The following is a 26121-nucleotide window of genomic DNA, read 5'->3' on the forward strand; positions in this document are numbered from 1 at the left end:
TTTATGTAAATTATTCATTTATTACAATTAAATGATAGCTGCTGACATAAGTGTCCTAATACAACTTACATTAATTGATAATATTTGACTTACACGAGTAAGCGCAATAAAGATCTTTTTTTATTTTCTAAACCTACTCAGACAGATATATTACAATATTTTAGATCACTAGACGAACAATTAAGTAATTCAGGTGTTTGTACCGTTTCAACTACAAGAGTCTTGAACGTCTGTTCGAGTTTGTATTAAGTCCAGCTTGTTGTACCCTCGCTCGTCGAACGATTTAATGCATATAGAAAGAAGTTTATTATATTATAATGAACACATTTCTTTCAAGAATGTAATACAGTCGAGTTTAATGAACACACGAAATGCGTCAATTATCGTAGGAAGAGATTCTGACTGTCAGAATCTGTTTGCAATTGGAAGTATAAATATATCTACATACCGCTTTTGGATCGCTTATCATGCGTTTTTTTAGAACATAATTTTATCAGTTATGTTTTTTTCGGTTTTTATCACTAACAATACTTTTATTACTTGTGGCATACCACTTTTATCTCGCATCTCGTTGCTATAATTTTATAGATTCGCATCGTTTCTTGATCAGTGCCTTTAGTTTAATGCAAACTCAGTAAAAAGTTAATCATTCTATCCGAATTCTCTAATAAAAAATCAACGACTCTTTTAAAATCCTCTCAAATAATTCCTTTAAAACGTTACGTTTCACGTAATCGTCTTACGCATTATACTGTTTTTAACTTCAACATTTTGAATAATAATTAGAAATTATCAAAGATTGTTCGTAACTTACAATTAGTACTGTTAATACGTTTATGTAATAGTTCGATGTGTATCATTGTTTATTTTCGTGCTTTACCAATGCCTTTCAATTTCGAAATATTACCTTATCGTTCGATACTTCGTACTTTCAACAAGTTACCGTTAATCTCTAATCACGGATTTGAATAATAATTGAAATTTTAGTAATCGCAACAAATTGAATTTCATAAACCAGATAGGTACATTTTCCAGCTTTACTTCATTCATGCAAATCTTACCGGTTCGTCTATTTCACAATTTCCAGAAATTTGTTAAAAACTCATATATGTATCGTATACGTTGTTACAATAGTAGAGAGAAGTGAAACGATTATTTCAGGTGCCCAGTGAATACGATACACGCGCGATAATAAAAGTCAGATCTAAAGTTACAAATAACGATTAACGGAAATGTATAGTCAGTTTCATTAAATTATAAACGTCCTGAACAACAAAAATCTATTTAACGTAATTGTGCATAATGACAGTTTAAAATTCTTGCTATTATGGCATGCGCGATAAAGGATTATTAGATTTATAAAATTTCTAATAAATTTATCTTTTTCCTTTTGTATCGTTTTCCATTCACTTTCATTTTGTATTTGTGTAGAATATACAAAATGCCGATAAATCAGCGCACAACTTACGAGCCCGCCTATGCTCCGAAATTGATTGAAATTTATCACTGAAAAATGAAAATCGATGATCCCTAGTGATTCGCTAAATTAAACGATCTTATTTTTATATTTTACACCGGTTTATTCTTTTCTTGTCATTAAACTATTTACAGGCATCGCGAATGCCGATTAAGTATAAAAAATAAATTTTGATTTCATTATTCTTCTTTCAACTTACTAAGTATAACTTATTAAAATCATGAGACGCATAACTACACAAATTATGTGTACAAACGAACAAGCAAACAAACAAACATAGAACACTAATGGTCGTAACAAAACTTATCTTCGTAACATTGAACAAAATCGAATTTCAGGGATTCATCGTAATTTCGTTTCTTCTTTCATACACACTTTAGAAATTCTTAATCACTGATCGCGGATAACGAGCATTCCATTCACCGTATGTTTAGAGCATGTACATATATAAAGTTTATATGTTATCACAAGCAGTCACCAATGTACGGACTTGTTCTCGTTACCGTAGGTAATACGATTGTATAGACTTAAAAATTTTCATTTTCTTGTTAAAATCAGTCGGTAGAAATTTTTTGCGCAATTATTACGAGACCAATCTTTTTGCCTTTCTTATTCATAAGTTATTTGGAAGGAGAATGGATCGTGAAAAGAATTTCACGTATGAAGTTCACGTAAAGTTACAATTTTCCTGAGTGTTAATTTATGTTTCAAGGTGATATAACGCGATGTGTATACGACACATACGTATACGTGTATACGTACATACACGTATACGCATACATCTAGAACCCAAAGAAACAAAATCAACGATGTTGCATGATCGGTGAGAAAAAATTAAAATATATGCGCGTTAAGGTTGATCCACACTATTCGAACCAGTAGAAACCGTAGATTACAGCGGAATGTACGAAACATATTTTTAATAAAATGGAATGGAATATTCAAGTTAAATTAAATATATTTTTCGTGTAATTTTAATATGACTGAGTAGTCGGATACTGATATGTATCTTTAAACGTATGTATTTCACGGACTACATACGGTAATAAATACATTTATAAAATTGTTGCAAGGTCAAATTAAAACAGGACGAAAGTTCGTATTAAAGGTCATTGGTTCAATTACACTTAAATGTATATTATAATGACACTATATACACACCGGTCGATGAAAATACTTAATGTCTAATACATGAATCAAATGCTATTCCATAACTCGTTATCGATCCATCATCGTCCACGATAAAATGGACCGTAACTATTTAACATAATCTGTTGTTCGTAGTAGTACGCATAGTGTGAACCAAGTGTGTTTTCTCATCACGCTTTATACTCGATTTTGAAAAACGTGTGCGCCATTTCTTGCGACGATATAAATAAAATTATTCGTTACGCGACTCCAATAGAGATAAAGCCGTAAAAATTGCATTTTTTACTCTTTTTGATTAATTTTTAACGAATGATATGCATCGAACATAGTTAAAAAAAAATTCTAGAGACGCTATACAGTTAGTTTGTTCCTTATTATTTATTGATTTAAACTTACCGAAGTCGTACGTCGTGATGCTATATGTATATATAGTAGGTATACCTAAAATTTGCTCCCACAGTTTAATGTGTAAAGAAGAACTGTGACAGCAAAGGCGTGACTCGTTTTTCACGGAAATCGTACACTGCCCGAATACACGAATAATTCGGGTTTCGACAATGAACGAGATAGAAAACGTATCGCTGTAATACTGAAATTCTATTAACAACAATATTATATTGTTGACTGTAACGCAATAAAACATGAACACTGTTCATCTACAATAATACTGAATTCCGATCACGGCAATGCGTTGTAGATGATTTTCATAGCTATACAAAGTGTGGGAATAATACGCCATATGTCCGCGATTAATTTTCGTCCGAGGATTCTGTAGAACTTTGGGGCATTGTGTTGAACCAATTTTCTCGAACTCCGGTACTCCTGAACGCAAATAACCATCGATCAAATATTTTATAAATACACGCTTTTGAAGGTTTAGGTTAACAAATACATGTAATGTTTGTTATTTTGTTAACTTTTTAATAATATATTTGATCACCGAATAACAATACCAAATATAAAAACAGAGGAAGAATCTATGAAACGTTACGAAAAGGAATCGTAAACTAAAGTGATTCGATGAACGGATGAAATAAACCTTAATAACAACAACGATAACAATAACAATAATAATACGCAGAAAATAAAGTAACGAGAAGAGGAAAAATAACCCTTGTAATTACCTTGTTCGTTGACGGGTACTTATAGGCAGTGTAAGCGAAGTTCTGTAATACTGAGGCGTAGTACTCGAAGTCGTTTCATCTGGTCTTCTGTGTAACGTCATGGTTTCGTGTGGAGACGTGACTAATTCATCTTCGTTATCCAAATAATATCGAGAACCTGTCGCGCTCTTACAATTTTCACACTCGCTTCTATAATCGTCAGTATCGTCGTGAAGGGTAGGAAGTGCTTGCATACTACAAGCACACGTTACCGATTCAAAACTTCCGTCTTCGTTAATTTCATTAGCTACATTTAATGGTGGCTGGAACATATATGATCGATTATTTAGCGCACGCACACGTAAAGCATTATCCGAAATAAATAATTACTTTGTAACGTACCTTAAAATCCTGCGATTTCTCCATTTTACGATCCGGCTGTTGCCTTTCAGTTTGTTGCAATCCCGCAGAAGAAGCAGAAGAAGCAGGAGAACGTTGTATTCGTAAATGTTCGTAAAATGTAGCTGGATTTTTGTTTTCCATCGTATTTTCTAGTTTGGTTATAGTAATTTGTTGTATGGAACGTGGTAAATTCGACGAGACAATGTCAGTTGTCGTAGTCGACGTCGCTGTCGTCGTGGTCGTGGTCGTTGTGACTGGCATCGTCATCGTCATCGTCGTAGTTGTGGTCGTGGTTGTGGTCATGGTCGTAGATCGTAGAAAGTCTTTCTGAGTGCAATCGTTTCTAATTTCTTGTAACTTTGTGCCAGTGCGAGTCGTTAAAGTCCTAGGAATTGTACGATGAGTATTTGCATTCGAGCTTGACAAAGTTGCAGATATCGTAAATGCTCCGGTTTGACGTGGAAGAGTTGTATGCGTTTGATAATTTTTCGGAACAGTGGGTTGTAAATTAGGCAAAGGTTGCGCGGTCATATCTAAACGATGTGTAGTAAAGTTAAGAATCCCGATCGGGGTAGGTAAATTTTCGTAAGTGCTTGTCCCTAGAGTGAAACTCGTGGTAGAAGTTCCTACGTTAACACTCGGAGACAATGTTTCATTTTGATTCGATTGGCGATAATAAGCATATATGTTTGGATTTGATATTGGTCTATTCGGCGTTGAAATTAAGCCAGTTTGATCCGTTACGCTAGCATCGCACATTACCGTTGCTGTATTACCATTGATACCACCACTTTGTGGATTTCCTACCAACGATATACTTGTACGACTATTAGCATTCGTCAAATAGGTATTTGGAAAATTGATTTGTGGCAAGGTTTGTGGATTCATCGCTAAAAGCGCTTGTTCCGCTCGTGCTGCCGCTACTGCTTCTTCGTAAGGTGGCGGAGCTTCCCCTCGTGGAAAGTAATTACTAGGCGGTTTCCATAACGGATAATTCGCTCCGCACGGTATATCATCCATGGGAACGCCATGCGATAAACCGTCTCGTTCTATGTATCCCATACTACCTAAGTTTCTTTGGTCCTCTGCCAACTGTCTGCTTTGTCTTCCTGCGATGCAAACTTTTACAAAATAATCAACATTTTTGTTCAAGTATTTAAGAAACAAACTCATGCTGCATCCTAAAGAATAAAATACCTCGTATCTTTCTCTGACGTAAACGATGTATCAAGAAAAACAACAGACTTAGAGACAAGACTGCGGTGACAAAACTAGCAACCGATCTAAGTCCTATATCATAATTTGCAGTGGCATCCGTGGTGTTGCTACCCATTCCATCGGTTTTATCGTTCGAGATCGATGACAAACAAATGTATTCACAACAGATATCTCCCCTCCTAGAAGACTTGCAATCTTCCTATTAAAATGCAGAATCAACGTTTGAATCCCGGTAAAAAATAGAATTATGCAATGTACACAAGAGAATGCAACGATTATAGCGTTTAAAATACCTCTGCACGTGAATTGCAAAGCATTGCTTTGCACAATTTTGGATTGCCATTTTCGCAAACACACAATGTACAAGGTTCTGGGCCCGGAACAAAAAGGAAACCAGACTCATAAGATCGCCCTTGTTGATCTTTGCAACTAACACCGCTTTCTGCATGAATAACTGCAAAACATAAGAAAACAAATTAGAATTCCCTGTAATTAATCTTCCTAGAACATAGTTTAATTATAATTATTAAATAAAATTCCCGAATAAAATAATTATTAAACGCGTTCGAAATCGTTTGTTTATCATATTAGTTACTGTAGCGTATCGAACAAAAGCTGATGGTTCGGTTGGTTTATAAATGTTTTTGGAAATCCACGTAGCAATAATTTGTATACGTTTGATAAAAAATGACGCGCGCATGTATGAACAACGAGCGAGCGAGCGAGCGAGCGAACGACAAGCAGGTGAGCGGCAACACATGCGTCATATGCACGTTACGTCAATCGGACCATCCAACTAGTGAATTTTCGTTAAAAATTATCGCTCGATACGAACATCAGAAAGAATAAATCCGAGAAAAGGATCGTCGAATACATGATACTCGAGAGTAGTAATCACTGAATTATAGGGTATTTCTAACCAATAAATAGCCAATGTTTGTTCGACCGAATTAATTTTAGGCGCGTAGTTTCGAAGGAAAGCCAAAAGTAGATTCGAAACTTGTGGAGTGAAACATAAGATCGTCGATAAGAATAAAAACAAAAGCCGAATCGAAAAGAAGAAGAGAACCGCGGAAGAATTTGAAAACGTTAGAATAACTGGAATAAAATAAAGAAAACACGAGTTAGACTCACCGTTAAAAAATAGAATAAACGCGAAAACTGCATAACCGAGAAGGTTACTGTCGCTGTATTTCATTCTGTGTTCGTTATCTCGTCATAATCGTGACCACTTGACGCGGTGCAGCAACGAAGCAAGAATATCGTTGAACGTTTCAAACGGTGTTCCGTTCCGACGACTCGACGTTGGTTCTCGACATTTTTTACGACACAATGCCAACTAGCATCTTGTACTAATACACCTGTATCACGGGTCGCTTATGCAGGAGCAACAGTTATTTTCACACACCTGCATATCTTAGAAACTCTTCTTTTACTCCCAAGTGTCCTTGTACAGTATGCGTCCTCTCAAATAGGCACACCAACTTGCACCTACTTGCATCGACTCCCGACACCCGGAATGATCGATTAGCGAACGGAGCAGCTATCGGTGTCGAGCACTGATATCGTAGCTACTGCCATCTTTTCCTACCTTTTCAAATCTCTCCAACCGGTTAAATTCGCAGCACCGACGAGGTGCAGTATACGCTCGTTTAATGCATGCGCAGGAAATGCTCACACACATTATTTACACATGCGCGTGAATCCTATACAGTCGTCCAGTATGTCTTATTTAACCAATGAACAGTCGACTTATGAGAAAGATGCATATGCGATTGGTTCGCGTTTAATGCATGATTCCTAAAGATTCTAGTGTCTAGAGCTCCGAATCATGCATTAAACAAGCGCGTACTGTATTCTGTGAAAAAACTCTGATTTTCTATTTCGTTAGTTCGCTCGTCGTCATCAGATGGCGCAAGTTATACGGGTTTTCAAACACGTTCATATGGCGGGGCGTATTACATTTCAATTTTCATGTTTCTTATCAAATTTACCTTATCTAGTTTTAAATAAGGTAATGAGCAGAACTTGGGATACATTTTTTTATTTATTTTATCTGTATATTTTAAAAAATGTTCAAAACCTGAAATTTCTAAATTTAAAAATTTGATGTCGGTTAGGTAGAGACAAGGATATTCAGGATACAAGGGCGCAATAACAAGATTTCACTACGGTCTTGAATATCTTTAATATCGATCAAATAAATTATTACAATTCATATGGGTTATCATAGAACGATTACTCACACATAAAAGGCCCCTCAATGATCAAACGACGTAATCACAATCAAAGGTAGTTTACGTATCGTAGTAATATTAAATCTATCATCTAAATATATTTACATTCAGACAGATTCATAATAATTCTTGTATTACTTTACACGTAAACCTTAGCTCATAGTACAAGCTTAAGAGAAATTGGTCGATTGATGCAATGTCGATTTGATATACACGGTGTGTCGATAGAAGATCAAATGGCAAATATCCAAACGCGCTAAAAACTTGACGAAGAACAGTGTTTTGGCTGTTAATCAGCTGGGAAGGTTATCAGAGAAACACGGACGATTCTCTTTTGGTGCTTGTTTCAACGAATTAGATCAGAAACGACCGATTCGCAAAGTCGATGTCAGACTCGCGAAGGAAATTTGAAAAAATTATAGTCCTTTCTTTGTCTCAACGATACGCTTTGCGTCGAATATTCTTAAACAAGAAAGAACAAATATTCGAACGAAAAGTGTACGAAAGTATACTCTTCTCGTATAAATATTGTAAAGGACATATTTATCCTCTACCGCCGAAAAGATGAAAAAAGTTGTCGCACTGAACGCGTTAAAAGTGAAAACAGTCCTTTTAATATACCTGTTAATAGAATAAATTAGAATCGCGGCTTAAACAATTCTGATTTACATCGTCGATAAAAAGCGAGCTAAAATATCGAAAGAGCAACGATATTTCAGCTTTACAAATGAAAATTAAGAATGGTGTGAGCGTGTCGTTGGCACGAAATTGTTTTTCTTCCTTGAACCCTCATGCATATCCTGCTGCTTTTTCACGATGCTTTTACATCAAAACTGCAACGCTCTATTTACAATTGAAATTCGCTCCGGGCCATCGACAGCCCTTTATCAAAAATACCTTAATGCATGCGAAATAGACGTCTCTATGGAGTATCAATTTTAAAATTGAAAATTTCTCGAAGACATCGACGATTTAAGGAAAAATCTCGAGAAAGATTGGTCAGATTATACAGAATATCAAACCATATTACAATAGCACATGTATAAATGATATAAATAAAAATTGACTGTTCAAGTTTAAATCTAGAGCAAGTTTCGAGAACACATCTGAACAAGAGAATGGATACAATCTTTGGACGATTAATGATTTGTCGATGTTTCAAAATTTTAATAGAAGCTTTTTAGTAAACGATAAAAGAAACGGACAAAGATTGAAGAGACTATTGTCACGATATAATTCAAGTTGGGCTTTAAGCTCAAACTGGACTTGGACGTGCTTTCATCGTTGGTGATTAATTAATACCCTGTACGACGAGCATAGGAGCTTGAATTAACTCAGGGACGATTCACAGAGGTACAATGGGGAACATAATTTCGCGATCATTATGAAATGCTAAAATAAATTATATTACAAAATAAACTCCCCGTTGCTTGTATAGTTTTACTAAAGTATCGTTTGAATTTATTTGAAATAAGTGAGTAAGTTGATCTGAAATAAAAAAAAAATCGTTAAATTAACCAGGTAAATTAGCGTTAATCGAGTGAATTAGCCAAAGTGCTCGTCGTTTGAGAACATTTCGAAACTTTCTCTTAATAACGCTATTAATTACAAAGTTTCGATACCGGTCATTAGATATTAAAATGCGATTGAAGTTGTATCGTTAAAACCTTACCGTACCTAGACAAAATTCGAATACACGTGAAATTTCCATAGAACAGGATTCGTGAATAAGAAAATCGTGGAAACGTTGATAATTTTACTTCTAATCAATTTTTTATAAAGATAAATGTGTGTTCCTCGAATCTTTACGTATATACATATCGATCTAATGAAAGAATGAGAGAAAAGCTTGTTTATTTTTGACAAATTCAGAGCACAGCAATTCATATCGGCGATTCAAATGTCAAACCTTTCGTTTGTCAAAAACTTTTGTTTCGTTTTACAATATCTATTATGAATTACATTTCATAATATTTTAATTACATAGTGTTATAATTTAGTGATGCTAATTGGACTGTTTAATTTAACCGGGAAGCCACAAATTACGCGTCCAAGGGAAATCTCTGCTAATTGGGTGAGTTGAAAACCCATTCAGTTATTAATGATAGACTATCGGTATTGTTCAAGTACGTAGAAAAGGTCTGAAGGTACAATTGGTGCAACCTTGTTGAAACGATTCAACGTTGACGATCTAATTGAAATTCAACTTAATTAAAAATTCAATTTATCCGTGACAAAATTATATCCCCGTTAACCCTCTCGGTTATCGTTAAATATTTTAACGAAGTAACAAAAAGAATGATGTTAAGTTCAAACTGAAACTTAAAGATCCTTGTAAAATATTCATTAAAGAGAGTGCGTAGGCGGGTGAAAATAGACTGGCGACCGCAGAGGGTTAAATCAGAATAAAAAATGCACGTCCTACAGTCATAAGTGCGAAAACATTGAACTTCACACCAACCGTACGTCCTTGTTCTCGCGAAAATGTGAACGCGTGAAAATTGCTGTGCACCGAATAGAAGAGTACTTAACGAACGCAAAAGCAGCGAAATCTTTGCGAAGGAGAAAGAGAAATGAAAAACACTCGGACCGTGAACAAGGCAAAACGAGAATTGCGTTGTTTGCACGAATTACTTCTGTTAATATTCTAATCGGTACTATATTGTCCCCTGTGCAAAGGTCCTTCAATTCAAATTTATAAGTTTACCACTAAAATCGTCAGTTCAGTCGCGACGTTAAATATTATTCAACGAATAAACGTGTCTCGTGATTGATCATGATTGCTCGAGCGATCGTTTGCGCAAACGAGGTCTAACACTTGTTGGAAAGAAGTTATAAAATTATAAGATGACAAGTTTTCTTGGGAAATTGCTTCTCGTTAGACGGCGTATTCGCAGCTACCGTCGTCATCGAATTATTCAATTGATTCGTGTAATATTCCGTTACCGAAACGAAAATTTGTATAACGAAGGAAACTAGAAGAAAAAAGGCTCGCTAACGAGTACAGTGTTCGAGGTACAATTTACACGTAATACGAGTATATTTAAAATTGAGTCCGCTGCAACCCTTTCTCGTTATTTAAAACTCTACTTGTGTATATTCGATGGAAATATCACTACGATAAATTTAATTGAGCGCGTGTCTCTACTCAATATCGATATATCACATCTATCGATCAAATATTTTACATACATAAATATGGAGGGTAAAATAGTAAAATCTAATGTTCTGATATTCTTTCTGTAGATAATTAAATATTTTTCTTCGCGATCGAAGAACTCTCCCTTTCTCTCTCCCTTCACGTTCCTCTTTATCCAACAAAGTATATACATACGATAATATACACCTTTGTACACGTAGAAAATACGTATTGTTCGTTTGTGATGGTTTACCGTGCCAGCACAGATATCGATAACACGACAAATGTTTTATAATTCGATTCAAAGATGAAATTATTGAACAGTTGCGAATAGTAACCGTTTTATATTTCTTCTATCGCTACCAGCTTGCGGTAGATGTTTATTTCATTTCTTTTTCTATGAGCTATAAGAATTTCATTTCTTTAAAAACGGGCTTTTGGACTTGTTTATCTTGATGGAACGGCATTTAAAATCCTTTAGAATTCGAAATGTTTATGAATATGTAATTTAACGAACGCGTGTTTCAATTTATGAGAAGAAAAACTTCGTATTCAACGGTGCCTTTTTATTAATTTTCGCGTTTCAAAGAGAAAATGCGTTGGAAAACTGTCTATACACTTCGATATGTAGCAACACAGAAAATAAGTAACGTTTATATTGTTTTACCATTCACGGACAGATCAAGTTACTTTTTTGATGTTACAACTGTAATACAACCTAACCCCCGTATCCGAATAGAGTCTTAATCCGCAGACATTTGAAACTGCGAAATAAAGTAGATCTTAGTTGTTACTTTAATTATGTAGCGGTCGAAGTGTACGAAAGCGATCGTGAAATTTTTTAATCAACTTTCACGCGTCAAAATTTAATTAGCTCTTAAAATGATCGTCCTTTCCGTTTAATAAAGTTCTCTTGGTTCCAATAGATTTATTATTACCGTTTCAATTAATTGCTCGTTTTCGTTCCGTCGCATTTTCCCGACCGGAAGCGATATGTTCAGCCATAGGAAACGCGTAGGCCGTCGAACGAATGGATGGATGGATTGATCGAAATTAATTAAGTGATCCCAGTTTCGCAGTTTTTTTCTTTCGAACAATTCGCACGCCTCGAGAGGCCAGAAACTCGAGAAGTTTCGCAATTTCATGGAAACGAGAGAATAAAAGCACCACGAAAGTCAGGGACGATCTTCGCAGGATTTCTTTACGGAACGAAGTCGATCATCGGATTCTTCGAAAAATTTTTACAGATTGCTCGAAACGCTTCAAGTTCCGAACGTCTCGCATCGCGGAATTAAAGAACAAACACGTGTCCAATAAGCTTAAATTTTTGGAAGAATTTAACATTGTTAAGGTACATAGTTTAAATTAGAATACAATTGAAATTTCAACGAACGTTAAATTGTGACCGTCAAGCCAGATCGTACAAATGCGTTAGAGATTAAAACGTTTCATTTTCCAGTCGCAAAGCGAGGATTAACTCGTTACTTCTCTAACACGGTGCATTTATCTTCATTCCCTGTGGCACAAAAAGTTAATTCCAGCATCAACAAGTTAATCGAGTGGCACTTTGCACGCGTCAAAAGGTAGGTCTATGTTCATTGTTGATTCAATCGAACGAAAGCCTTGCCAGGGTAGTACCAAAGTCGACCGTCAACCGAATAATTGTCGAATACTCCAAATTTTTACCGAGCTACTGCAAACGTAAATTTTCAATGACTTTCATTTCAAAGTTATATTTAAAAATTATTCAAGTAACTTTATTAATACGAAGCAACTCTCGAGTAGCGTGACCGGGTCAACCTTGACCCAAATCTTCAAAATCAGCGATACTTCGAGAGAAATTCTTATACATCGGAAAAGTTGCAAAAAATTAATTGTAAGTTATTAATATCTTGGCAACTCGCCATTCGAGGGTTAAGATTCAGAATATAATTGAAAAGAAACTCTCCAATTTACGTTCCTTTTCCAATTTCCTCAGAATTATTATGAATAAAATATACAGACTGACGAGCTTGGTTTTTGAAAAATAGAATTTTATTGTAAACAGATTGTTAATCGAGGTATTTCGTACATTTCAACAACTCGCGTAGTTTAGTCTTTCTTTTCGTGATCGCCATTAACAGGAAATAATACTAGAAAAAATAAAATATTCGTTTAATAAATTCGTTTAGCATCACGTTTGGTGTCTATAATCGTAGCGTGGTTCTACTTTCTGGTCACCTAAATCATCGATTCAGAAGAATAAGCAATTCGAATGTGCTTTTTGAAAACACATACAATTATATAATAGTGCGATAAAGCATCGATATTTTCTTGCCAGATAATTTATCGACAGGCAATGCCTTTTATTTATGCACGCGCGGATAGTCAAGCTGCGTATGACATTGGCCCTTCGTAATTTTCTACCCTATTCCTAGAGCACTTGTCGCAGAAAAATATCGAGGTTTTACTGCACGAAAATCACAAGAAAGATTCTTTGTTTAACTATTTCGGACCGCGGCCAATCCCGAATAAGTTTAATATTATAAAAATGGTCTTACGATGTAGTAATAAATTAAAACTGATTTCCACATCGTCGATCACCATTGGCATTGAACTCGATCACGGATATTATACAAAAGATCAAGGAATTTTTCGAGAAAGGAGAAAATTGCGATGAACAGGATAAAGCAAAGAAGGGATCGAAAAAGATTCCATAACCGCGTCACAGTTGTTCCTCGAGGTACAATCGGCAGACAAACTCTGACGCGTCGTACCTTTCCCTATCCCTGATGACCCGTGCTGATCCTCGGCGACGATTCCGCGTTAGGTCGTAGCTTGTCGACGATATTTCTCGTAAGAAACTAGAGCACCTTCAGAAGAGCGATCAAACCGAGCAGCCATACGGTTCCTTGCTTCTCGATCCTGGACGATCCCGAGGCGATAATCAAATCTGGCCCGGTCCAGTTAGCGTCCGTGTCGTCGAGACACTCGAACTCGCAGCAACGTTCGCCCACTCGAAACTTCTTGCATTTCTGTGGCAGAAGATCGATCACTGATCAATTGCTATTCAATCGTGCTTCAACGTTCGGTATCCAGGTCATGTAAAGTCGAATAGAATGGAGGAAATTGCGGTGAGAGGTGTTGGTTAACGATGTACAGAGGAGAATCGAATGAACGAACGAATGAATGAGATGTTCGCGACAACTGATAATGCTTCCATGCATTTCTTTTTAACGATCAACCCGTTAGGGCAATTGAAGTTGAAAGGGTTGAAAAATTTCACATATACTTGAAACAATTTTTGGTAGCTCGGGGACAAATGTAGGCGCAGCTTAGAGCGGATCTAAGGAAAAGGAACTCAACATCTCTATATTTTTAGATCTTTACGACCTTAAATACGCGAATATCTCTGTATTCGCGGATCTCCGGAGTTCCAAGGCGTCTCTTTCCGTCGCGAAGGCTATAAAAAGCAACGACAAGGTATCGGCAAACGTTTCCTGCAAAAGGACACATCGTGTACCAGGAAGTTTTAGACTCTATCGGATATAAAAGATCTGAAATGCAACGTTGCTGCATATCTAGACTGGTTGAAATCGTTAACTTCCGTTTAAGCTCCCTAGAATCACGTTGCACGATATTCAGGCCAGCAGGCGTTTGCATGCGACTAGTTTTATGCTAATCCCGCGCAATTACAATATCTTTCTCTCGTTTACAAGAAACGACGTGACTGACAGTTGCGTGCTCCCCGACGCAAAATGCGCGACAGCCTGTTGGCCGATTTTGTTCGAGCGTTCTTACCTCTTCGTGCCACTTTCCCGATAAAAGAAGATCTTGATACCGCGATACCACGAACACGTCGATTCTCGTCTTCGAGAAACCGAACAATATCCTCGAGTTTCACGGTGCTCGAATTACTTGATCTGGCTTAAAACTTCTTTATCGCGTGTCATCGCAAGCAATATGCATTCTGATTGTCACGCTAACTTTGTTAACCTCGATATGGTTGTATTCTCGTCGTACGAATTCGCGAAAGTATCTTTTGGGAAACGATCGAAAATTTAAAATTGAAAATATTAAATTTCTAACAAAATTTCATTACCTGTATCGATAATCTAGAGTCAATTTTGTAGAAATTTCGTGTGTATTTTTTAATTACATCAATTTTTTTTTAACAACGACTCGATAGTTTTTAAATTTTTACGTAGCGGTATCATTTTACGATCAATTTCGCACGGTTGTTCGCAATTAAACGGAACAATAAAATACGAGGCCACTGCGGACGAATTGTGCGGACTGCAGCATCGAGAGCAATTGCCACTGGTCTATTTTGTAACCGGAAATACGTAGCACGTTGGTCGGTTTAGATATTGTTTCGTATACTTTTCTTTCTTATTCTACGAAAGCCAATCCGCTAGCATCCAACGAAGTTCGAGTACTAAAACAAGAGGATTGTAGGCTTCGGGCCAAAAAACAGAAGCATCCTTCATTCCTAAAAATTTCAAAATTCGAAGATATCGAATCGTATCACTGAAAGTTACGAGTAAACAGTTTAATCAAAAGCGTAAAGTCCTTAAAAAAAATCTGAAAGTAGAAATAAAAAATGGAAATAAAATGTTGTTTGTAAATTGAAGTTCACTGACGTTAAAAACCGGTGGTACAGCGTAAGAAAGATCAAACAGAGGATATAATTTTGTATAAACAAAGCTGGCAGGGTTTTTCTTCGTAATTGGAAGCTCAGAAACTACGAAAGAACGGTCCTCGGAGGAGGGGAAAAAATCTCGTTAAGAAGCTTGACGATGTCACATCAAGTGAAAATTCAATAAAGGGATTACTAACCGTATTACTAACGACAATCGCGTTACGGCAATTCGTAAATACAGTTAGTTTTTTATTTACAGAAAACGTCGTCAGGTTGCAAGCGGTTGGTCACGGAAGCTCGTTTAATTGGTCCCTGAAGAAACGGTTCTTTGACTGTATACAGTCGTTTAACGAGACAAATTCCGTGTTTCTGACTAACTTATTCTTCTTTGACTTATGCTGTTACCTTTTTAAACGATTTAACAAACGTCACGGTATCAACGAATGGTTACAAAGCGACTCGGGCGGTTCCGATTCAACTTCTATACGTTTAAGGAACTGTTCTTTCGGACGAAGAAAAATTATTTATAAATGTTCCTCCTTTACAACCTCTGTTGGGTACTTTGAATCCTTCAAAAAATATTTCTTTTACGCCGCCGATGAATACGTTAAATTATGAGACTTTTCAAAAACGGAAAAGAAACTTTTATATTTGACACCGATGACATTTTATATAAAATGTTTGTAACGATATTGTTTCGTTAAAAAAGTGTAGTTTGTAGGTAAGATACGATTTGCAGTCACGCACTTGGCATGCAAATTAATTCCGATTCTAAGAAACAAAGTTAACAAATGTAACGCGATTTCCAAGAAAAGTTATATCGATTAAATCTGCATTTTTAAATACGCTAAAGGTTGCAAATTAAAACGTTCGATTAATCAATGGGGTTTCCACTAACAACATATTTGTTAGTGAGCGAACCACGCGAAACTATTGTTTCAAGTACACGATATTCCAGGGTGAAGTCAATCGATACAGAAAATTACGTGGTTCCGAGTTCCTCTTTGATTATCACGGCGCATTGATTTCGAATTATGAAAACATCGAAAAAGTTCTGTGCTCGGTGAAAAGTTCAGTTTCTTCAGGATGTCAGTTTCTTTACGATGTATCACGTACGAATCAAACGGAGCGTGCTTTTAAGACAACTAATACCGATACTTTGTACAGAAGAAGCAACGCAAAATTATGCAACAGATTCGACGAAATGTGCAACTGTCAAAATGTTAATGACATTTGAACGGTTTACAAGCTATCAAGTTTAAAATTTCCTCCGCTCGCTTTCAACTTGAAAACAGAACTCGAAAGCGACCGCTTAATAACGTTACATTTGAAACGCGAACACGCATCAGAGGGTAAACGGAACGCCTTGAAAGAACACGAGATGGCTGGAAAAAAAAGAGGGAGCCGCGTAAAACCGTGGATACGGTTGCTCGTGACATCCCCGAGATTACTACCGCTTGAAAATTACACGGAAAAAAACCGTGAAGATTCTTTCACGAATCGTCCCTGTAGAAATTTCGTTTAACGCTTTTGTATTCGTAAGAGCGACCGACTGACGAAGAACAATCACGCGCAGATACGAGGTGATTAACGACTGAAAGCTGTTGCACGTCGTTTCTGACGAGTGTTTGTCGGTCATCGAAATAGTTTTTAACAGATCGATCGGATGTTCTTTTAAGGTAGGATGTATTCAAAAATATCACCGCTTGTAAACTCGTGTAAAGTAATTTCGTTAGACAGAATTAAGCGATGTCTAATAAGATATTGGAGTACAACTACAAACTATTTAACTTTTTGCCTACGGTGCAATCTATTAGTCTAATTTTAAGTATATTAAAAATTCAAACTACCTTTTGAAGCAATTCACACGCATTTGCGAAAAGATTGGTATTTTACTCGTGAATATTCTATAAGGGTTAACAGGTACTACGTGTGTCCCATTATAAGGTAGCATTGAATGATTACGTGGGATTGGTAAAAACGGAAGCGGCCAAGAATAATCGTGGACGTAATTCGAAGACGTTCAAACGATAACGCAATTTCCTGCGAGGCGTAATTGATTCTTGGAACAAACTCTGCCCTCTCTGGTCTGCAATAAAAAAAAAAACGTCCGAGGAAAACGGAGGGAAAAAGGTGGTGGCCTACATCGAGCAATCGTTACGCGGTTAATATTCATTATTTCTCTCTTTCTCTTTCAACCCTCGTTTTCTTCGCTTTTAACGTCAAATTCGAGATAACTCGCTTCACCGACTATAGACCGGGCTCGTTTCCATCTGAACGTAACAATTAATTTGCGTAATCGCACGTTACTAATTAACTCATTGCACCGTACATTTATTCTACCTGTTATGCCGCGTCGCGTATAAATAATTACATATTTCGATGATTTACTCGCGCAAGGGGCGTCGAGAGATTCAATTAGCTCGATACAATTTCGATACAATGCGATAAAACGTTTGATACGCAGTTTGTCTGATCCGAACTAAAAAAGCGCGATTTTTATATCTCCAACTTTCTATTAATTTTTTATCCACGTTGAAGAACAACCTTCAAAGCTAAAATTATTGTTACGATTTTTTAATTCTATTCGTGGAAGTTTGACTTACACCGGATTTCAGAATCAATAATTTCATTCGTTGTACCGTGCTTTTAATTTGCAATTTTCAATAGAATAAGGCTTTGCAATGTTTCTGAGAAATGATCGATCCCTTCGCTAAAGTTTAAGCAGTTCCAGTATGTGGAAATGTCACGAATTTGTTTGCTAATCTATTGGAAACTATTTGTCCGAGTAGTCTTAATTCGCCATTAAGAAAATTGGATTACACTTGACCAATGGCCTATACCATTTCCAGAATGCCTTCCATTCGCTAGAAAAATAATTCCGGTAATATTAAATCATTCGTTTGCGCGATCGATTAAATTATTTCCCTCGGTTTGCCGATTATCCCGCAGTTTCGCGACCTGCAAACTCTGAGAAGGTAAGATGTTTCTCTTCAATTTTCCTTTTTTTATCTCTCCTTTGGCAACGAGTAATTGACCCGTTAATTCGAGGATATTTTTACGACTATTCACAAGGAAGCCGCAAAAAACGGAGGTCGAGAATTCGGGATCTCGTACGAGCAAACGTGCTCATTAAAATCATTTACACCGGTCGCATCCGTGTCGGATAATCGATTTCATACGGTTCGTTGCAGTGCGATACCGTCACGCTTCGAATGGCTTTTCCTCTTCTTTTTCCACGCCTTGCTACCAACATAGACGTGTATTTATTGTTCCTGGCAAATAATGAACGGAAGGCGTGCAATCGACGAATATTCGTACCTACGAATTTTGAAATGGAACACGTCCTATCATGGTAGGAATCTTGAAATGAAATATTATTTAACCTTCTTGTCTTGTTCTTCCGAGTTCCCTTCGTATATGATTCCTATCGCGTGCAAAAGAATGAAAGCGTGAAAGCCTCAAGTCTCTTAAAAGAATGAAACTTTGGAAATGAAAGAATCTGTATGTTCTAAGGAAAAATGTTCGATGGAAAAATTGGGTAAAAGTAAATATAAAAATAAAATGAACGCAATCTGTTACTATCAGGTTGCTTGACTGTGTAAATAGTAGTAAATATTATAGGTAGTCGGAAGAAGAAATACTTACATAAGGTGGCGTGCAAAAAATCGATTGACACCACATTGGTTCCGAATGGTAACACACGCAGAGACTGCAGACTGCAGGTCCTGGCACATAGAGGAGTCCGTGTCGAACAATGGCACCTTGGAAATCCGTGCAGTTCTCCTCCAGAGCGACTGAAACGATTATCTATTGAATATCCCCCTCGCATTGCCTACACAGGATTTTCCATACCGAAACAAGTCGAAAAGTCTTGTACCATTTTTCAGTCTGAGACATCCAGGATATGAGCGGTTGAGGATTAGCTCCTTGACTTTCCAATCGGTAAACGAAATCGCGGATTGAAAAGTGGTACAAGATTTTTCGTTTTGTTCTAAAATGGCGAATCTTCAGTTTTCACCATACGTGATCTTTCCAAAATAAATGTATAAGTAGTTAAAACGAAAGAATAGCTTATTTTATTTACGATTCCTTGTAGGGTTAACGTAAATCGCCATCTATTCGTCGATTGTTATTTCCGTTTAGCTCAGAGAAGCAGAAAATTTACACCGGGTCTAAGTTTACATTCGTCGAAACTCCAAAGGCGTCAGAATAATTAAATAGCTATCACTATTCATACACGTTTTGATTTCTTCCATGAATGCTGCCTTTGAATAATTCACGCACGAATTACTAGGCTGGGTTCATCAATGATTCACGTAGATTCGATTCTATGCATGACTGAATCATCACGACAAACATCAGATACTGCGATGGTTTGATAAATGTCCTTTGAGGAAACGAGTGCAATCGAGATAGCCAGATTATTTGACCGTGTTTGCAATTTCAGAAAGTACTGCAAAATCTTATCATGATTCATGAGAAATAGAAACAGTCTGTGAATGCCTTAAGCTTCAACTTACCCGTCCTCGAAGGTAAGAAAGGAAGAAGAAGAGCAACAAGACAGACGGTCCAGGCGAGGATCTTCGTGTAAAGGTTCGAAGATCTCTTCATGGTCCTCGATTATGTCGTTGTCGAAGGACGAAGAGCGGTTAATGTTTCACGGCTGTGCCAGGAGAATCGAGATCGAACTATTCCAGCAACCACCGTCCACACACTGCGACCGGTAGCATGTTATCTGCACCAGAAATTAGAACATGCGTTTTCACATAGTTTGGATCAATTTCGCGTGGGACTATCGTAATTGACTCTAACGCGAGATAATCCTCGTACAACGCGTATGACCTTAACCAACCAGGCTTGATTGTCCGTAAATGGTTGAAATTGGTGTTGAGATTTTTTCGTGATTAAATTCCTTCATTCTGCGAAATGTCATCAAATTGTTTCATATCGAATGGAAATGTTTTACGACGTTTAGGAATATAATGAAACATGATTTGACAGTATTATATGTATAATATTGTCACAGGGTTCTTGAAATGATGCTGTATCAGCAAATAATTTCTAATTTTAATTAATTCTTAATTTAACAGAACATAAATTTCTACGAGGCTGCTGTTATTAAAACTTTCATACTTTCCTTGCAACTAATTTATTTTACACGTGCAAAATAATTTTATAGATAGCCATTCGATGGATATAATGGGTAAGAAAATTGACGACATAAATAGTAGTCTTTTTCCTACGTGTTAAAAAGTCTAAAAATAGAATGCGTCTATAAGTCTAAAATTACAACCGTGCAACCCTTTTTTGTTAACATTTATCGATTACCTCGAAAGATTAAAAATAGTGGAGCACGCGTCTTGAGTGTATTGTGCAAAACGATTGAAAGTATTGAATTTTCAAAGGATAAAATAATCGATGAAATATTTCGATTTCTATTGACACAGACGGAATAGTCAAGTAACTAGACGCGCATACGATATTACCTGTTCGTATTATTTTTAGAAATAGATGACCTGGTTACGATTAAGGTTAAACAACCGGTGTTAGTCTTTTCTTATTCAACGTTGTAATTTCAGACGTAATTTCAATCGATCATGATTACACGTGAGAAGCACACTCTCTTTGCGTGAACAACATTCTGCAAAAAGATTAGTACGCAGTAAAGTTTCTAACAATTGAAATTTCTTTATTTTTTTATGTAATTCTTCAATTTACACGTCGATGATATGTAGTATACTACACATGGTATATTTTCGATTATTTTATCAAATTAAATCGTTGCAGTAGCAATTATTTTTCGATAACTTGTCAGAAAGATAGTGGCAGACTGAATATCAATTTAAGGGATATGACTGATAGATCAACACGGATAAATGACGGCAGTGAAAAAGAATGCAATATCAAAATCCCTTCAATTTTCTTTTATCGGTCTTTTTCGCGTCTGATCGTTTCGTTCGTCCCAGTTTCACTGGACACCTCTGGATGAAACAAAAAAACGATCGGTAAAAACTCATACGCGTAGCTTTCCAATTTGACTCGGAATTCATTAAATTAACCGTGTACCTAACGGTGCTTAAGCACGCCACCGGAGACTAACGAAAATCCACGTGATGCAATGCATCTTCCATGATATCCTGCAATTGGTCCAATTGCAAATTACTCTAACACGTTGGAAAGGGCAAACGTTTACTGAAATTTGTTTGACTTGTTAGATGACGTATGAATGCAACTGAGATCCGATTGTACGGTTTGTATAAATCGCGAATGTTACATTACAAAACTTGCTTGCGTAACTCGGTTAATCTTGTGACGTCCCGCAAAATCTCGTGCAATGACATTGAAAGAACAATAAAACGTGTAGTGATGGAATCGTGACGATTCAGGTGGTTAGTAGAAATTTTATTATGTACAAATTATTATAACTTCTTGTCAACGATGATTGTATTACTTTATTTCCGAAAGTTTCTTGTCCACTACATTCTATACGATATAAAAATAAATTGAGGTTGCTGATCGACCACGAAGCTTAATATATCGCGTCGATATTAAAAGAAACGTTTTATTAATCGCGCAATAGCGGTGTCGATCGTTTCTAATCGATAACAAAGCTGAGAGACTTCCAATAAGCCCTTACAGGAAACGATATTGTCCATTGTGACGGGTTTAATTGAAAAGGCAAATAAATTTATCGTCGATGTTTCGATTGAATTTTTAATCCGAAATCTTGAAAAGTTGTGTTATTGAAATCTAAAACATGCGCACGTATTCGAAACTTTATCATGTTATCGTATCGATCCGATAAAAACGAATATCGCGATTGATATAACGTATTTCGTTAATGAAATTTGAACAGTAGCAGTGGTGTACGACTTGAACGGCCTTTGAACTTACAAGGCTGCTGGTTACAGTTTGTGGACTCTGACATAATGTTACGTAGAACTGTACGTTAGGTTTGCGTGATTGCCTCCATCTCGTCTATTATTCACGCGTTACACATTCAAACGCGTGTACACCCGTTTGACATTGTTACTGTACTAGCTTCGAACGCAATTACATCGACTGGAGTAATAACTTCCCCTCGTTCGAAGAACGGAACTTCGTTACGGAATATTTTTATAAAGTTTAAATTCGTACATCCCGAATGGTGGAATCATTGCTGACCTGAACTCTAACTCAAATAAACTGTTTAAAAAGTAAATGTTAAGATATTGTTTCGTCCAATTTATATCCCATGAGCCTCGAAATAAATAAAAACTCTCGCATGTGTTTAGCTTCTCAAATCGTTCTAAAAATATCTTCTTTACTTTTGAAAATAAATATTGTTTCGTACAACGTATATTTGTTATCAGAGACAGAAGACAAATTTTTCGTTTTTAAATGGGAAATACAAAACGCTCTTCGTTTTAAAGGAACAAAAACTGTCATAGGTGTATTTCTTTGTTATACGCGCAGTTTACAATTCGAATTGTCCGACTCTTTTTCCACGTCGCTCTTTGTTCAAAAATGTTTCCTCTACCGATTCCAAAAAACATTATAACGCGTCGAAAGAGCGCATCGGCAATTTGGTATATTTACTATTCGGTTTCTCTACGTTTGCTCAGCCTTGAAAATAAATTCTTAACCCAAATAGTCGAACCGATACTCGGGGAGAAATTTTGAGAAGCTGACGTCAATACCAATACTCTGTCATCCTCGTATCGTTGCGATAGGCAAAGTTCCGTTAATTGTAGAAACTGAGATCGATGCGAGTTTTGTCGAGCATGTGGAGCATTCTTCGAAAGGTTAAAATAGTTGAAGCACCTTGTTGTTTTACATCAGAACTTGCGTGTACAAAGTTGCCAACGCCTTCAAATTTCAAAACTTGAAATTGACTCCACGCTCGAAAAAAATCCGCCGACCTTGATAGATGAAAAAAAAATTAATGAAAAAAATTGCCAAAGGAAGGGAAGTTCGAAATCTCTTTTCTAGTTCAATATCAGGCCCATTAGCAAGTTTAATTATTTCCAAGTATTCGTGTATCAAGATGAGTCGCGTCTGACATCGATGAACGTGCAAAGCATAAGAGAATCTACTCTGAACATTAATTATTCTGCTCATTATTAATTAATTAAGCAACTCACGTGTTATATTAATTAATGATTTCAAAGAGTAAAGTTCAGTGTGAGTGTGTGTATCAACGCCCAATTCCTTTACAATGCAAATTCATGATAATAGGAATTTTTTTAATTTTAATAACCGTAGCCGAATAATTGATACAAAGATAATAAAAACGAAACGAAAAGTTCTGAAATTTTATTAATGGGCAGTGAAGATGACTCGAACCAGATTCACCGCGAAAATTTTATGAGATCTAGATCGAAAATCAGCTTATTGAAAGAAGTGACACTGGCAATTATTGAATTTTCAAGTTAGGTATATAATAAATCTCTGAAAGTGGTACAATTTGATTTTTATACTCTACGAACTTTGCTTTGCTATGAAACTGTTGGTTCCGTAGTTAATTAAATTTTATCAATCGCATTTGATATCAGAAACGAGTATAATATCTTAATAAGTTTCTTCGTCCGATATAAATGGAACGTTGTCTGGAACAAAGAAACCTTTGAATTGGAAGTTCTTTGCAAACGCTTACAACGTCCGTCTTATGAAAGACTGTATCACTGGATCGTGCCTATCGCTAAGTGATTAAGGTCAATCATTTAGCGGCGGTAATCTGGCATAGCGAGCAGTCGCTCGAAAATTTCTTTCGATCCATAACTGCTCGTCGATTGCTCTCGTGTGATAAATACGATTTATAGAACGAAGTATATGATTAATAAAAAAAAAATAATTAATTAAATTATCGAAAGTATACTTAAAAGTTTTAGACAGATTACATGCATATAAACGCTCGAGCATACGGTTGAAAGATTTCTGAAGCTTTTAACGAGTCGCGTCGTTACAACGATCGATAGTTTTAATTTATCGAGAAGCTCTGATTTCAATTTTGTCGTAGAATCTATAACAGGATGAAGATGGATCGTATTGTACCTGTCACGAAGGATGGATTTATTCGTATTTGCGTATCCTTTTGTTACAGACGCAAAGAGAACTTTTTTTATGGATCAAATTAACAAACTTTCTGACGATGATACATGACAATGCAAATTTATTTTTAGACAAAATTTAAAAGCTCCATGGATCTTCGACACCTTGTCGCTGCACGTATCGTGAATACCGGTATCCGCGTATAGATCAGCTCATCTCGATCTATACATATATTTCCACTCACTGTATCGCCCTACTCTGTATGTTGCTCTAATCTAAATACCTCGGCTTACTCGATCCTGACCTAGACCAACACGAAGCTGGTATAATAGTACATCGATTATAATCAAGCACTCAAATTTCCAAATGAAGAACGTTGAAAAATTCATTAAAATAAGAACGAAAACGAATGTGATTAAATTTCGAAGTAAATAAAATTCATTAAAGGAATCAATGTGAATTGATATCAAATGTTTGAATGATCCACGTCGTCTGTTTCACATCGATTCTTATTCAGCGTTCGAAAGCGGACGCGTTGTCGACGGCAACAAAACTATGTACATCAAACATCTCGCCCCCAAATCCACAACTTTCATCGCGGATGTCCCGAATTAACCTCAACGAATCCGCCGATCGAAGGAATTAAAAAAAAGTTATCAAAAAGAAAAAACTGAATAAACCAGGAACGTCGAACGTGAAAAAAATCGAGCTCTTCATCAAAGACATGTTCAAAAGCACTCTCTCGAGCATAACACGTTACGAATTCATCCATTCGGAAAAAAAGTTGGAAAAAAGAGGCGATTTTTTGCTCGTTTGATTAAAATTACCTCGAAAATGCATCACGCTGATGCATCATTCATCCCTCGTGGCTCACGACCCATGTGTCCCAGGCTCGCCTCCTTCGAACGGTCCGTTCCCTCCAAAAACGAAATTTCAAGAGAAAAGAACGAGCATTCGATTTCGAAAGAATCTGAACACGAATGCGAGATACGACAGTGGAGCAGATGGAACTATAAACAATTAGGCCGGTCGTCACGATAAAAGAGTTCACGAGGGAGCAGAGAAAAAGCAGCAATCGCGACGCGAGCAGAAACGGTCGACGGTCAAACAGCAACTGACTGAAACGAACTCTGTCGCAGTGTGAGCACGGGCTGCATACCGCGGGTCGATCGAACACGTTCTGCGCCTCTCCTCGGCACTCGGCACCGCCGTCAAAGCCACCCCCGTCGACGGCCGCAACGCACCGGTGCAACCGATGCACCTGCAACGCCAACCTTCGCCAGTTACTCTGCTCGAACCTGCGATATGTCTCGCTATTGTCGCCTTATGCTATTGTACAAAGACAACATACATTTCCGATATCTGGCCATTTTGTCTTCGTTTCTTTGCCGAAGGCTGCGATTTATACCTTGCACCTTTGCGGTTCATACGATGATATTGTCAGGGTATAGTTTTAACTGCACTAACATTTTATCTGCTCGTTCGAATATCAAGTAATGTGCTGCCATTACGTATATCATTGAAAAACCCTCGGTTCGGGCGCAGTCAAGAGGAAATCTAGGTTTCGCACGGAAAATATGACGACAAAGGAGGCCTTCACTCGTTCATTTTTAATCATATTCGAGGACAATTTTTAGGTGGGTCAAGAATTTCGGATTCGAAGATCTATCGATATGGAAATCGCTTAGAAGCCTAGTCAGTTGACGATCTGGGAATTTGTAGATTTAGAGAGTTATGGAAAA

The 26121-nt window shown here is 36.8% G+C and overlaps 3 protein-coding genes across 7 annotated transcripts in view; 1 reads left to right on the forward strand and 2 right to left on the reverse strand.

Moving 5' to 3' along the window:
• Positions 1–6987, reverse strand: LOC100876473 (uncharacterized). Of its 3 annotated transcripts, none has more exons than XM_012285176.2 (6): positions 6484–6987; positions 5643–5803; positions 5329–5548; positions 4132–5240; positions 3751–4052; positions 1–3448 (listed from the first exon to the last, which is right to left on the reverse strand). In XM_012285176.2, exons 1-6 carry the CDS (start codon positions 6545–6547, stop codon positions 3376–3378), a joined length of 1929 nt encoding a protein of 642 aa, XP_012140566.2. In that variant the 5' UTR covers positions 6548–6987; the 3' UTR covers positions 1–3375. The 3 variants fall into 3 exon arrangements, with proteins under 3 accessions (XP_012140566.2, XP_012140565.2, XP_012140567.2); XM_012285175.2 differs by having other exon boundaries at positions 4132–5252; positions 6484–6982; XM_012285177.2 differs by lacking the exon at positions 6484–6987 and adding an exon at positions 5945–6076 and having other exon boundaries at positions 4132–5252.
• The window catches only part of LOC100877058 (katanin p60 ATPase-containing subunit A-like 2), a 25070-nt gene continuing 4980 nt past the window's right edge, over positions 6032–26121 (forward strand). The window contains exon 1 of one of the 2 annotated variants that reach the window (XM_076531502.1): positions 6032–6093. The gene's annotated coding sequence lies outside the window, so the exon portion shown is untranslated. Of the gene's footprint in view, positions 6094–9383; positions 9661–26121 lie in introns of those variants that run through there. The other variant, XM_076531501.1, reaches the window with a different exon arrangement.
• Positions 7519–25556, reverse strand: LOC100877284 (uncharacterized). Of its 2 annotated transcripts, XM_003703295.3 has the most exons (4): positions 25207–25551; positions 19870–20084; positions 18995–19143; positions 7519–13739 (listed from the first exon to the last, which is right to left on the reverse strand). In XM_003703295.3, the coding sequence occupies exons 2-4, from the start codon at positions 19958–19960 to the stop codon at positions 13569–13571; spliced, it is 411 nt and encodes a 136-aa protein (XP_003703343.1). In that variant the 5' UTR covers positions 19961–20084; positions 25207–25551; the 3' UTR covers positions 7519–13568. The 2 variants fall into 2 exon arrangements, with proteins under 2 accessions (XP_003703343.1, XP_012140563.1); XM_012285173.2 differs by lacking the exon at positions 19870–20084 and having other exon boundaries at positions 25207–25556.

This window comes from Megachile rotundata, chromosome 5 (genome assembly GCF_050947335.1).
Source record: "Megachile rotundata isolate GNS110a chromosome 5, iyMegRotu1, whole genome shotgun sequence".
NCBI classification, from domain to species: Eukaryota; Metazoa; Arthropoda; class Insecta; order Hymenoptera; family Megachilidae; genus Megachile; species Megachile rotundata.